Source organism: Tasmannia lanceolata, unplaced genomic scaffold (assembly GCF_043159265.1).
Source record: "Tasmannia lanceolata isolate RefF3 unplaced genomic scaffold, GAP_Taslan_0.1 ptg000007l, whole genome shotgun sequence".
In the NCBI taxonomy this organism is placed as follows: Eukaryota; Viridiplantae; Streptophyta; class Magnoliopsida; order Canellales; family Winteraceae; genus Tasmannia; species Tasmannia lanceolata.
Genome location: NW_027518684.1, coordinates 11,323,954 through 11,339,203, shown reverse-complemented (window position 1 = coordinate 11,339,203; position 15,250 = coordinate 11,323,954). Strand labels below are relative to the sequence as shown.

The 15,250-nt window shown below is 37.8% G+C and overlaps 1 protein-coding gene across 2 annotated transcripts; it reads left to right on the top strand.

Moving 5' to 3' along the window:
- The first annotated feature begins 1,249 nt into the window (after positions 1-1,249).
- Positions 1,250-15,129, top strand: LOC143881888 (transcription factor E2FB-like). Of its 2 annotated transcripts, none has more exons than XM_077385218.1 (14): positions 1,250-1,708; positions 11,687-11,873; positions 11,978-12,037; positions 12,140-12,225; positions 12,299-12,387; positions 12,481-12,535; positions 12,813-12,865; positions 13,032-13,082; positions 13,167-13,215; positions 13,355-13,420; positions 13,510-13,586; positions 13,752-13,989; positions 14,461-14,527; positions 14,629-15,129. In XM_077385218.1, the coding sequence occupies exons 1-14, from the start codon at positions 1,517-1,519 to the stop codon at positions 14,763-14,765; spliced, it is 1,407 nt and encodes a 468-aa protein (XP_077241333.1). In that variant the 5' UTR covers positions 1,250-1,516; the 3' UTR covers positions 14,766-15,129. The 2 variants fall into 2 exon arrangements, with proteins under 2 accessions (XP_077241333.1, XP_077241334.1); XM_077385219.1 differs by lacking the exon at positions 1,250-1,708 and adding an exon at positions 6,090-6,444.
- The last annotated feature ends 121 nt before the right edge of the window (positions 15,130-15,250 follow it).

Here is a 15,250-nt window from a genome sequence, read left to right as displayed (position 1 = left end):
CAAGATCAAAATTCTCTAGCATACAATGATGCTCTTGTAATTGCATTCAAGATTAGTGGAAAATCCAAAATTCTTCACTTACTACTCACCTCTTGCTACACTTCATTTTGATTATAGGAAGTCATTTGTAATTGTCGACCATATCTTTTCACAACCTCCATCTATCTCTGTTCTTCGGATTGGGGATGTTTTCTTCATTTTGGGGAGCTTCTTCTTCCTCTTGGTTATCTAGGAGATTGAAACTGTTTTTGCCGAGGAGTCCTTCGTTGGACCTGATTTCTATAAAGCTTTCTCCTTCCACTGTGAGTTATGACCTATTGTTAGACAAGTTCTTCAATTTCACTTGCTGGTTTTGATGGAACCATCAATTTTGGTTTCGACTCTTGTCTGGTCTTTTTGCTCTATTGATAAGCATTCATGGGACAATTTGAAAGAGTATGGCTGAAATCTCTGCATGGAGTACGAGCCGTTGGGTGCCAATCATATTCAATTGTCCGATGGATACTTCAGGTTGGGGTTTTCAGTTCAATGGAATCTGATAGGGGAAGGGAGTAAACCTCAATTTCAACACAAAATATGGCGTACCCGAAAGAGACCCTTCTATTGTAGGTGAGTCCATATAGAGTGGCTTCCCCAGCTCGGTAGCCATGTTGCTTATCCCTCCAGGGTCCATACAGAGCGGCTTCCCCAGACCCTTCATTCTAGTTGATCAGATAACCTGCCAGTGTCTAATCGCTAACGTTCTCTCCCTACGATTGTCTATAAGACCAATGGTATTGATTACACATGCATGTGGGAACTCACATCAATTAATCGCTAGCTGCCACGTCACCCAATTTTATAGTCTTGATTTGATAATGGGACGTGTGGCACGCCATATAAAACCAGCAAAACGCATTAACTCATGCTGACGTGTCTCGACACGTCATCCTCACACAGGAGCAAAATGGCGCGCGTTTGTGGTTAGGGTTTGTGTCGAAATAATCGCGAGGGGAGCAACACAACAAAAGGCGCCAATCGCCGATTCGAACGAAATTAGTTATTAACTTATTATCATTATTAGGAGCGAAGATATTTAAAAAAATAAAAAAGAGAAAAAATAGTAATATATACGCACCTTTTCTTTACTTGGGACAGCCCCTCTCTAGTATAATTTACACTAGAGGGGGCTTCCCCAGTTAAAAATGGGTGAATATATAATTTCCCAAAATATATTTTTGCATTAGTTTTCTCTCGCCTTCCCTCCATATCTATCCGAACTAAAATTCCCTCCTTCTATGCTCTCTACGCCTTTTTTAACCTTCCTCGCTCTCTTCCCTCTCTTTCCCCCAAAAAATCTAGATCTCATTCTCCTCTATTTCTTCTTAATCTCTGCCCTAATTTCCCTTATCTCTTCCTTTCCCTCCCGATCTGTGCAAAAATGAGACGAACATTGGAGAGCTCTCCATCTCATCACTCAAGATCCAGACTCAGGTTTTGATTTCTCTGGTTTTGATCTCTAAAAATCTCCGATTTCATGTCCGGTGGCCGGAATTCTAATCGCTCTGTTCAGCCATCGGATCAGATCCTTCAACCGCTGAAGCGTCATCTTCCGTTCTCCTCTACAAAGCCGCCGTCCGTTTCGACGGAGGATTACCACCGGTTTGCCGTCGGCGAGAATCTCCGGCCGTCCGATGAAGATGCTGAAGCACTCATCGTCAAATCTCCCGTGAGTTTGTTTAGATTCGCTGTTTATTTCGCTTTTACTTTTTAGGTTTTGTTACGGATTTTGCTTGCGGTTTTATTGCTTTATCAAAGAAGGAATTCCAGTAAGATCTTGTTATATCAATGCTGCTCAATGTCAAAACTCGCGTGAGTTTGTCTAGATTCGCTGTTTCTTTCACTTCTACTTTTTAGGTTTTGTTATGGATTTTTGCTTGCGGTTTTTTTGCTCTATCAAAGAAGGAATTCCAGTTAGATCTAGTTCTATCAATGCTGTTCATCGTCAAATCTCCCGTAAGTTTGTTAGATTCGCTGTTTCTTTCACTTCTACTTTTTTAGGTTTTGTTACGGATTTTTGCTTACGGTTTTATTGCTCTTAAAGAAGGAAATCTAGTTAGATCTTGTTCTATCAATGCTGCTCATCGTCAAATCTTCCGTGAGTTTGTTTAGATTCGCTGTTTCTTTCACTTCTACTTTTTAGGTTTTGTTATGGATTTTTGCTTGCGGTTTTTTTGCTCCATCAAAGAAGGAATTCCAGTTAGATCTTGTTCTATCAATGCTGTTCATCGTCAAATCTCCCGTGAGTTTGTTAGATTCACTGTTTCTTTCACTTCTACTTTTTAAGGTTTTGTTATGGATTTTTGCTTGCGGTTTTATTGCTCTATCGAAGAACGAATTCCAGTCAGATCTTGTTATATCAATGCTCGTTCTTCTCGTTGTGCATATCTCTTCTTATTGTTGCAAATCTGGATTGATCAGTTCTGGTTTTGTTTGATTAATTAAGATAATCTAATTCGGTAATTTTCGATGAATCTTTTTTAATTCTTCTCCCAAAACGGAAACTGTGTAGTCTGGATTTGGTTGCGACTTCTGTCGATCTATTGATTTTTTAATACTTTTGATGAGTGAATGAGGATTTGATTTGCAGAAAGCATGTGAGTTCAGTTTTGCATCAGCATGCATGGTTTGCTTACTTATAATGGCCTTGAAATGATCTCTTTTGCTTACTTATAATGGTCTTGAAATGATCTCTCTTTGCTATAGAATTGCAGCAGGTGTTAGTGTCATTCACTGTTAATGTTCTAATCTGGCACAATTTGACTGTAATTTGTTAGGTGTACTCATCGCCCTATATCATGATGTACTTACTGGTGAATGTTACTTTTAATGAGATTTTAATCTGTTCATGCTTTGTAGGAATGGCAAATTATGCAAAACCAAGAGCTACCTGATCAGGGCATTTTTGAAAATCGTAGATGCTTCAAAACAAACTAACCTCTCACCTGATTATGAAATAAAATGTTGTTTTAATCAGTTAATTGTAACTAAATCAAAGCCTTCTGAAGGGAAGGATTTGATAGAGTACATGTTGGAAGATTTGTCTGCTATTTGTCATCGTGGCAACTGATATATACTGCATATTAGGCTTTCTTGATGTAAACAGAAGACTAGGATGATGATTTTTATGCAAAACATGATCTGCCCCTTTGAATTACTAAGGTAGATGAAACCTCATTCTCCCTTGTACAGCCTCTATCTCAGAACCATTCTCACAGCCATGAAATATGAGGTTTTCACCAAGTTGTTGGAGTTCATGGAATCCTTCTTGATGAACAAATAAATGGTGGCCTAGCGAAGACAAACTTAGCTGTATTAATCCCCAAGTGACCTGGGTCCCTTAACGCCTTCAAATCTCTAGGTGCTTTGGATCCAAAAGTCCCTAATAGTCTCATGTTCTACTTTGTGTTCCCTTTGCTCGTTATAACTGCGAGACCCCATCTCCGTCTTAGCAGATATGACTTGGACCTGCCGGCCTGGTTGAATCTATTTGGGTTGAAGAAGTATCACGCGATAGGATCACTCATCATACGTTTTAAAGGGGTGGATAAAAAGATACTACAATTTGTGTTGACCTGGTGGATATTTGGTCTTCCAAAATGTTTATATTATCTTCCTAAGTATCTTCTTAAGGTTATGCTAATAATGTGGTGGAATACTGCTTACTACTTGAATTCATTCCATGTGACGTGGAGAAAATTGCCACATTTTCAAAAAAGAATAAGCGGAAGCGACATTGTGCTTGGCTGGCCTATTTCTGTACTTAGTTTTTGTTTAAGTATAAAAGAATAAATAGCGCCTTCTCCAACAACTTAACCTTTTGGTGTTATTGGTAGTTTAGCATGGTATCAGAGCCAAAGGTACTGAGTTCAAACCTCCTTGATGGCAAAAGTCCACATGCAATGACCACCACAAAAGTGAGGCCACATGTGCCATGTGTAGGCCAACTCAAAGAAAGAGGGGCCACACGTGAGGGGGAGTGTTAAAGTATAAAATAATAAATAATGCTTTCTCCAACAGCTTAAGCTTTTGGTGTTATCGGTAGTCTTAACGGTTTTCCTTTTGATGTGTTGTAATAGGTTGGGATTATTTCTCACATTGTAGGTGAGCACACACCACTAGATCTCATGAGGGGGTTAATTCCACCTTTGTTAGGGAAGATCAAGCTAGATTTTGTGAGTGCAAAACACGATCTTATTTGGGATGGTATAGAGAGGCCTTCATGGATGGGCGATGTAAGTGGAACTTGAATTTTGCCCATCACTTGACTAGATGGACTGCCGTGGTGAATAATGCCCAAATAATTTTTTGAGTGGTTGTTTGGCACGCAGGTGATTATTTACCCCCCCCCCCCCCCCCCCCGCACACACAGACTCAAAAAAAAAAAAAAACTACACAAGAGTGACGTGACTTAGAAGGATAGAACACCTTGTAGGATGGATCATAAAAAATGTTCTTCTGGTAGGGGAATTATTGATTTGAATGACAATGATACAAGTAGAAAAAGGGCCCAGGGCGTTTCAGCCATTTCATGCTCTGGATGCTTACTTTATGAGAGTTTTATTTTCCTCTGGCTTTTATGAGAATTTTTAGCCTAACTTGTTGGTGTTGGGAACTTAAAATGTCTTTTATTGGGTTTATGCTTATGTAAGGGATATTTTAGGCAATTAGCATCACTTAAATGTCTTGGGCAAGGGGTTATAAAATGGGCAAAGGAGAAAAACGAAGGGATCTTTTTTAAGGATTTTTTTTTTCTGTTTCTTTCGGGTTGTAAACTTGTAACACCCTCCAATTTAGGGTATAAGCATTGGGAGAGTTGGAGTTTTGAGGATTTAACCCTCTGGCGGCTTCCAATACCTCCTCCACTGCATGTTTGAGTGAGAAGTCATCAATACGCTGAGTTAAAGTTGCTAGCCTATTGGACAGTAAGGGTTCTTAAAGTTAAAGCATTTATTTGATTTCTTGGAGAACATTGTCATACTATTTTTCGGGACAAATTCTGATTTCTCTCTCTCTTTTTGTACCATTCTGAGTTTCACAATAAGTGGTATCAGAGCAAGTTTTTCTCCTTGAAGATTGGTTTTTTTTGTTGTCTGTCATTTGTTTGAAGAATATCCTATAAGAAGGCTGATCTAGGTTGGGAAATACAAGTGCATACATTTTTGTTGCACACTTCCTCTCATCTCTTTTAGTGCTTTACTGCATTTATCTATTGCTGCAAGAGGTGGATGTGGAAATCATAGCAGAAGAAACATAATTGAGCGAACTCTTGAGAAGTTTCAAGAGTTGTAGACTCATGCAGTTGGTAGCATGTGGGGCAAGCACCAGCCATAGGGAAGAAATTTGTTGTGGTTTAGATCGTCTTAGACGAGCTGCAAACGGCTGATATCCCTTCCCTGATGGGGAATACAACAATTCCAGAGATCATGGTTTTAAATTTTGCCAAAACCAACATGAAATGACCAACGTATTTTCATTTCCATCCACATCGTAGTGAAATTCTTTCGTCTGCATGTGTAGATTTTGGTAACAATTTGATCATGTCGACCGAAATGCTACCAATACTTTGGGCAACATGTCAAAAATTTCAACCAAAGTGCACAGAGAAGTCAGCGCTTTCAAACTTTTGCTTGGTAAGTGCTTATTTATATTTTTTTGCTTATTTCTTCAGTTACAGTGCAAATGCATCAACTAATTGTTGATTTGATGCATTCACACATGGATTAGTGCATGAATTTTCATTTTTCATGGATTTATAGTTTTAAAAATTGGAAAAAGCTTATTTTCGAATAAAAACAAATCATATATACTTGTTAGCTTCTAATTTTATTACATGCAAGTTTTTTTTTCTTGATTTACTAATTAACGGCTTAGATTTCTTTTGCATTTTGAAAATTAACTATTTTATTTATTTATTGGTAGGAGGCGGGACAAAGATGTAGTAAATATGACTGGACAGGAGGTACCTAAGAGGGATATCTTTCGCTATCTTGGTTCAATTCTACGTAAGGAAGGAGAGATTGAAGAGGATGTTAACCATAGAATAAGAGCAGGTTGGTTGAAGTGGAAGCTTGCCTCAGGAGTTCTGTGCAACCGTAAAATCCCTACCAAGTTGAAGGGAAAGTTTTATAAGACAGCTGTGAGGCTCAGAATGTTGGGCCACCAAGAAGCAGCATGTGCATAAGATGAGTGTAGCGGAGATGCGAATGCTTAGATGGATGTGCGGCCACACAAGGCTAGATAGAATTAAAGATGAAGACATTCGTAAAAAGGTGGGGGTGGCTCCAATTGAGGAGAAGATGAGAGAGCACCGCTTAAGAAGATGGTTTGGACATATCCAACGTAGGCCCTTGGATGCTCCGGTGAGAAGAGACGACTCGTGCCAAATTGATGGAGTAAAAAGAGGTAGGGGCAGACCGAAAACAACTTGGGTAGAAACAGTGAGGAAAGACTTGATAGCTAGGAACATAACATGACCTTGGATAGGATAGAATGGAAGAAAATGATCCACGTAGAAGAACCCAACTAGAACTAGGATTAGAGCCGGGTAGATACATTCTTCATGAATTTTTTCTTAAGGATTCATTTAGCCGACCTCAACTAGTTTGGGACAAAGGCTTTGTTGAGTTGAGTATTGTTAGGAAATCCTTTAAAATAGGGAAAACTATGTTTCGATTTTTTTCATATACGCATGTTAGCTTCTAATTTTTTTATGTGAGTCATTCTTGTCCAATCTAACTATTAACAGAGTTGATTTTTTTTTTCATTTCAAAAGTTAATTATTTTATTTATTTTTGTTAGAAAATAATGCAATTATTATTATATTGTTACTCATTCATTATATTGTACCTTTTTAAAAAGATTAATGAATGGAGTGACTTTTTTCCTATACTTTGTGTTTATTTTAAGCATATGTATATGTGATTATATATTTTTTCAGTTTAGAATAGACATTATTGTTCGAAACATGCGCGACATTGCTTGTCATAGTGTTTTTTATCTTGTTAAACCATTATAGATGATTATATAGCTCATGTGATTGTTTCCACGTCTGTTCTTCATTCAATATATATATATATATATATATATATATATATATATATATATATATATATATTGCTTATTCTTTCACTTCATTAAGTTTTATCTTAAATTTCTATCTTTTACATGTATCCATAAACTTCTATGATGTTACAAGATTTCCACCTTAATCTATGATCAAAACCGACATGTTTCCATTTTTTGGCGATCAACATGTGTACTGAAATTGGCATTTAAAACCTTGTTAGCGATGGAAGTATAGCATGTCCAGGATTACTTTGGAAAATGCTTGTCATTGTGTTTTTGATGTTGTTAAGCCATTATAGACGACTATCTTGCCCATGTGATTGTTACCAAGTTTGTATTTATGCTTCATTCAAAAAAAAAATGTGCTTGTTCTTTCACTTCCTGAAGTTTTATCTTAAATTTCAATCTTTTGCATGTATCCATAAACTCCTATGATTTTACAAGATTTCGACCTTAATCTTGTAAAAAATAAGACCCATTCCTCATCTACGATTTCACTTTCATTACTACTTCAACAACTTTGGAAATAGAAAGAAATCATTGATTTAGTCGGCTGGAATTACGTTTTTGGAACGTATGTTATGAGAGAGAGAGAGAGAGAGAGAGAGAGAGAGAGAGAGAGAGAGAGAGAGAAGGAGAAGGAAGGGTATCAAATCATAAAAATAGAAAGTATGAAATCGAAGACCAAGAGGAAGTAGGAGAATAAGGAGTAGAGGGAGATAAAAAGGGACGAAAATCGTATGGTCTTTCACTTCGTTTAGTTCAAGGACTCTCGCCAATAAATAGGGACAAGTAGTAAACGAAGGCTATCAAAATTAAATCCTCTCTCTCTCTCTCTCTCTCTCTCTCTCTCGATTTTCTGCTTCTTCTTTACTAATTCTTTTTTTGAACAATGTCGAAGAAGGTGACTCTGAAGAGCTCTGATGGCCAGGTATTTGAGGTGGACGTGGCTGTTGCGTTCCAATCTCAGACAATCAAACACATAATAATAGATGATTGTGCTGATAATGGGATCCCCAAAAGTGACGGGCATGATATTGTCCAAGGTCATTGAATACTGCAAGAAGCATATTGAATTTCAAAAGAAAGACAGCGAGGATGAATCCTCTGATAATGAGCTCAAGTTCTGCCCGGGGGGCAAGTTCTGCCCACGTAATTTAGTTTTTTCTTTATTCCTGCTGCTTTAATAAAGTTCCGTGTACAAGTTCGAAAAAAAGAAAAAGGTTAAGACCTTAGACATCTTGTGCCACCTCTAGTAGAGCGTCTACTGCCTGGGAGCCTTTTTTGTTCTTGATTGTCGATGGTACATCGACGATTGATGTTCCATATGGAAGTCAATACATATAACATTCAAGTGTGGAATTCCTTTGCAAAGACATGGTTCATTGGGGACAGCTAGCCTTTTCAAATATATTAAAATATTTTAAGCTTATACAGAAACCTAAGGTCGTCTGTTCCCATCTGAAGATGTTGAAATAAGTGAAGGAGCAAATGAAACTTCTAAATGAGAATTTCATAGATAGCTGGTGGAAGAAACCCAAATATATGGGTAACATGGTTTTCGAAAGATGCAATAGAAAAACATCCACCTTGGTGTGATGTTAGTGATGATGGGATAAGTGGCTATGCTAGCTTAAGCTATTTTGGGCCTTGAACATCCTGTTGATGCATCCACTTGGATGCTTTCTGTTTACTGTCTTTGCTCTTTTAGCATGGTGAGGTCTTCTCATATGCACAGAGAGGACTCGGTGTCTGATTACCTTGCAAATAACAGAGTAGAAAGGGAAGAATTGAAATATAGGGGATGCATTGCTATCTATACATTGAGATTTGTGCCCTGTCATTTTGGTTTGTTATCTTTTTCCTTTTGGATGTTCACATGCCTAAATACTTTTTTTCTGCAGATGCCATGCAATTCATCTTGTACTAGATTACCAATTTTCTGCATAGTTGAGTGAACAATTAGCTTGGTTTCAATCTAACTGTCTTAAGGCACAATCAAATCTATTTGTTGGTGGGTAACATGGTTTTCTAAAGATACAATAGAGAACCATCCACCTTGGTGTGATGTTAGTGATGATGGGATAAGTGGCTATGCTAGCTTAAGCTAATTTGGGCCTTGAACATCCTGTTGATGCATCCACTTGGATGCTTTCTGTCCCATATGTGCTCTATTTACTGTCTATGCTCTTTTAGCATGGTGAGGTCTTCTCATATGCACGGAGAGTACTCGGTGTCTGATACCTTGCAAATAACAGAGTAGGAAGGGAAGAATTGAATTATAGGGAATGAATTGCTATCTATACATTGAGATTTGTGCCCTGTCATTTTGGATTGATATCTTTTGGATGTTCACATGCCTAAATACTTTTTTCTGCAGATGCCATGCAATTCATCTTGTACTAGATTACCAATTTTCTGCATAGTTGAGCGAACAATTAGCTTGGTTTCAATCTAACTGTCTTGAGGCACAATCAAATCTATATGTGGATGGTTTCATAGGAAGATCACTGAGCCAGGCCTGTTTGCTTGTTAGTTTTGGACAACGTTTTAAGTTTCAGTTTTAGTATTCGTTTCGGTCATGACACAAATAGAAACACACTAATTCCATATGAAAATTTCGGTGGAATCATGTAAAATTACGGAAACGTATGGAGACCTATGCAAATAATGGATATTTAAGATCAAACTTCAGGAAGTGCTAGAATAAGCACAAATACACACTAAAAAACCATCACATAAGCAAAAAATAAACAACCTATAATGGTTTAACAACATCAAACACCTAGTGACATGCATTGTCACGCATGTTTGATAATTCAGTACGCGACATTTCACATGTATTTCATATAATTATTTATGCAGAATCCATGCAATTTATATAAATATATATGCTTACGGTTTTGATTTTGGTATGTGTTTTGATGGGATGCAAATGTAAACTTTTTTTGTCGTTTCGTGTCAGTTTCGGTGGAAATTTAAAGCTATGGTTTTGTGTTGGATATCTTTTTTTGTTTTGGTTTCCATTTACAAATATATTGATATTGGAAGAAGAGTACAACCTCGTATCTACGATCCACTGTTGGGTCTCCTTTTGCAGTTTGTAATCAGAAAGATTGGAAGATATTCACTAGCTTTCAAGATCTCTTAACAATGGACCAGGAACTGTCTGTCCTCTTCTTGTTTCTTCTTATTTTTCTCCTGAAAATTGTTTACCTTTCCAAAAAGGATGGATAACGTAATCCAACTAATTTACAAGAAGAGAAACTGGCATAAATGATCAAACTTTAAGAAGAAAAAATAAATCCTGGGCATGCTGAAAGTATGAACTAGGGAATCTAAACACTAGAACACTGGAATGAGACTATGAGAGAAACATGGGCGCCAGGAGTAGCACATCAAATACCGTAAGTAGTCCCCCTCGCTAATAATAAGCATGTGAGCCGCTGTTCCAAAATAAAATAAAATAATAATAATAAGCATGTGAGCTGTATAATATATAGGGTAGCACCTAATGCTATGATGACTCAGGCATTCACAACCACTGGCGTGATAACTTATGCATGCAAATGGGCTAGGAGTAAACCTCACAGGCACTATAAAACAATGTTTGATCCCCTGTTATGACCTTCAGCAACGAATCCACCTGCAACTATTCAGAAAAGTTGGATAATGATGACAGTAACATTAACAGCATCCTGTCAGCATAAACACAGACTATTCCCTCCCTTCCTCTTTCGCCTGTTTATTTGTGTTTGTTTGCGTGACAGACACATAGGCATGTATACATGGATAATATAGTCAATACCTAATTGCAATTCCTGAAAGCAAGCCATATTGTGAAGAATTTGACTTCACATTTATGTCACCATGCACGATCTTGGAAAGAAATGCACCGATGAGGATTCTATTGCTTCCAGTAATTGTCCATCTTCCGTGGACAGAGAAATGAGAGACGTGATATTGCCACAGTTCTCCATCTTCACACACAAGCACATTACATAGACACATGTATACATGCATATGTGTGATGTCTGCATGGCATGTGCTGCTGTAAGTACTTAGTAGGCAGTGCATATGGATGTGCTTGTACTGGTGAATGCATGGGTGAGTGGGCAAGTCTATTATGCCTTTAAAACTATTTGGAATTTCAGCTCTCATTTATGGGTTGTTAGAAGGTTCGGCAGATCTATCATGAGTTGTGATCCATGACACGAACGATGAACCCAAGAATGGTAGCATCTGGAACTGCATAAGCTAGTCGATTGCCATTCTTTGCCATGCATAGTGTTAGCTTTGATCTTTAAGGATTAGCTTATGGTCCATCATGGATGTGCCTTCACTAGGTCAAATCTTCTCATTTGATAGACTGAATGAAATTCTCCTTTTTTTATTATTATCTTTAGTTGCACATTTGATCATGTCCTTTTGATTTTTATATTATCCGTCTCATTAGAATTGGGTCAGGATAATCAGACTGTTGAACACACATTTTATTTATTCTGCACTGTGATTTTTTTTTAAAAATTCATGGAATGGAGCCTTTATGAAGATACATAATTTTGTGTTGCTTGTGAAGTTGAAGCGGAAGACTGAAGCAGAAGAATATGAAATGGAGTTTAGTGAGTGGACTCCTGGATATACTGAAGTGGTTAACAGCCCCCTCTGCACACCTGTATCAGTAGGAAAAGGAGGTAGAATTTACAGCAGGTCAAAGGTCTCAAAGTCCTCCCGATCTGGGCCTCAAACTCCTGTGTCAAACACTGGTGAGCAGTGTTGCCTATTTAAGTTGGATCATTGTTTCCTATTATTAACGAGGTCTAATTGAATGCACTCCAGATTTTATTAAGATTCTCTGGAATCATTGCAGGTTCCCCCTCTAGCAATGCTCTCACCCCAGTCGGAACTTGTCGTTATGATAGCTCTCTAGGTAATTGAGTGATGGCTGATTTGGATATAATTTTGTCGATTGGAATGTGAATTATTGCTTGTTTGTGCTATTAATAAAAATGTAGACGTGACTCTTGTGCAGGTCTCCTGACAAAAAAGTTTATCAATCTGATCAAACATGCAGAAGATGGCATTCTTGATCTGAACAAAGCTGCCGAAACTTTGGATGTGAGTATTATTAGTCTTTGCTCAATTGTACATCTATTTATTCTAATTACTCTACGGATACCTATTGGTATAGGTGCAGAAGAGGCGGATATATGACATAACAAATGTGCTGGAAGGAATTGGGCTCATAGAAAAGAAACTTAAGAACAGAATACGCTGGAAGTAATCCAGAATTTCGCTTTTTTTTTGTCTTCAAGATTTTCCTGTGGGCGCTTATTGCTTAGAATGCGCAATTAATTTGGGAATTGGTTGCAGGGGGCTTGATGTCTCAAGGCCAGGGGAGGTTGATGATGACATAGCAAATTTACAGGTTACGTGTTTAATTCTTAGTTTGTTTGTATCTGCACATACACATTGTTCTTTTTGATGCCATTGACTTCGAATACTCGTGTTTTAATCTCTCTTATTTTGTAGCAACATTAAGCATTGGTTACTTTACTAATTCTGGTTCCTCCACTCCCTCCAGTTTCCAATATGCTAAATTAACTATGATTGGAAAATTATACAGAACTGTTTGTGTCACCTCTAATTGCGAAGTTAGTTTCAGGTGCTGGATTTAATCTGATGGTAACTTTTGTTTTTTGCAGGCAGGAGTCGAAAATCTATCTTTGGAGGAGCGTAGATTAGATGATCGAATAAGGTTCTGTAATTTATTGCATTGCTAGATTCTGGTTGCTCTTTAGTAATGGGTTTCTTTTCTTTCTTCATTAATGAAGTCATCAGTGTAAGAATAATAATAATAAATGTAATTGCTCTTTCCCTACCTGGTGATTATGCATTTATGCTCATCTTCTAGTTATCTACAGAGAAATGAGAGAAAGATTAAGGGACCTGAGTGAGGATGAGAACAATCAAAGGTACAAAATTTTCCTCGTCTTAGGAATCTGCTTCTAAACGGTGGTTAATCATTTTACTTAGTCATTTTCCTTTGTTTCCCTTAGATGGCTTTATGTGACAGAAGAAGACATCAAGGGCCTACCCTGCTTTCAGGTTGATTTGTTTCCTGTGCATGTAGATGGTTTCTTTCAACTGACATGATTCTCAAGTTTTTCATGCCTAACGCGAAGGTTGTCTTCCCGGTTTGCTGTTTTTCTTAGCAACTACTAATTTCTGATATTGGTTCTTGCAGAATGAGACACTAATAGCAATCAAAGCTCCTCATGGCACTACTTTGGAAGTCCCAGATCCCGATGAGGTACGTAACGTTCATTAGTTTAGTACACTGCTTGATAGAAGTCCATTATAACATTTCAGATGCACTAGAGATTCTTTCTTTCTGCACAGGCTGTTGAATATCCACAAAGGAGATACAGAATTGTCTTAAGAAGCACCATGGGCCCAATCGATGTTTATCTTGTCAGGTAATATTTTTGCTTTATCCCATTTGAGAATGTATCATGCTGGAATTAACAAAGATTCAACCTAAGACCATAGTCCTCGCCAAACTAGATCTAGTGGAGAATTTAAAAAGTGAAAACATACTATTGTTTGCTGACACCATTGCTTTTCCTTTCTTGCATTTTTAGTCAATTTGAAGAGAAGTTTGAGGAGATGAGTAGTGTCGATGCACCTCCAAGTCTCCCACTTGCATCAAATTTAGGGTCCGCTGAGAACCCGCTAGTGACAATGGTCACTGAGGAGAGTACACTCGGCAGAGGGAAGGGGGCATTAGAAGCTCATGATGCTCAGAGGATGTGTTCCGACCTAAATGCCTCGCAAGACTTCGTGAGTGGGATCATGAAGATTGTACCCTCAGATGTCGATGTAAGTATGATGATGATGAGGATTGATTGCCATTTTTTAATAATGGGATTAATAATTTCACAAAGATACAACCAATCTGTTAAGAAAATGATAGGATTACACAAAATGTATCTCTCATACAGTGATTAAAATTAGAATACATTGACGTTTGAAGAAACTACACTGTTGCTGGACATTTAGTTCATACAGAAACCTGGTTTTGAAAAGCACCAAGATGATAATCGAGCTGGGGTCGTTTTCAGAATAGAACAGGAAATTCGCGTACTCATTTTCCTGTAATTTTCTGGAACTTAAACAGAAACCTTGTGATAACTGATAAGCACTTGAAAGCTTGTGGTTCACTAGCAAGTTGGTATTCTGGACATATGTGGTGCCTCCTTTTGTTTTCTGATGACTGCACCCCCTAAACAGATATTACCGAAAAAATTATTCAATAAGCATCTTTATCAGAGTTTCTTCTTTTTTTTGCAGAGCGATGCTGATTACTGGCTTCTATCGGATGCTGGAGTCAGCATTACAGACATGTGGAAAACAGGACGTATCCTTTTTACATTAATTTCTAATTATTATTGTTTCTTTGTTACCTGGTTTTCGTTTTGAGAGTGAATATATGGTATTGGATTCCCTGACTGATCACAGCCGGGGTTGAATGGGATGTGATGGATAGACTTACTGCCGAGGACCATGCGATGGTTGATGGTAGTGCTCCGCAGCCACAAACTCCACCAACAGGCATTATCGAAGTGCCATCGAGTAATAACTCAACCCGGAGGTAAATGGGAATCGACAGAAAAATCAAGAAACTCAGGTCTGTACTTCTCCCCAATATTTAGCTGATTATCTCCTAGAAATTGCTAGTCTACTAAATGTTCTCAACCAGGGTTCTTGTAGGGGAAGGGAGAGGTAGAAGATAGCTGGTTCGATGTACAGTTAGTTATATATTTGATACTATGATTCATGAATGAATAAAATTAAAATCACCCTCGTTGTAAACCCCTCCCTCTCTCTTTTCAAATCCAGGCTGGGGTCTTTTCTGCTGACTTATTTTTTTGGGATCTCTTTAGACTGCCCATGGGCTATTTTAAACATTATCTGATTAAGATACATATTAGATATGCTTTTATTTTGAAATGAATGAAATCACCAGGACATTGTTCTAAATTCCATGAAACGTCTGGTAGAACTGGCTATGGACTATCTGTTCGAACCGGCTACGGTCAAGCTTGAAGCCCAAGTAAAATATCAATTCCATGATCCTGAC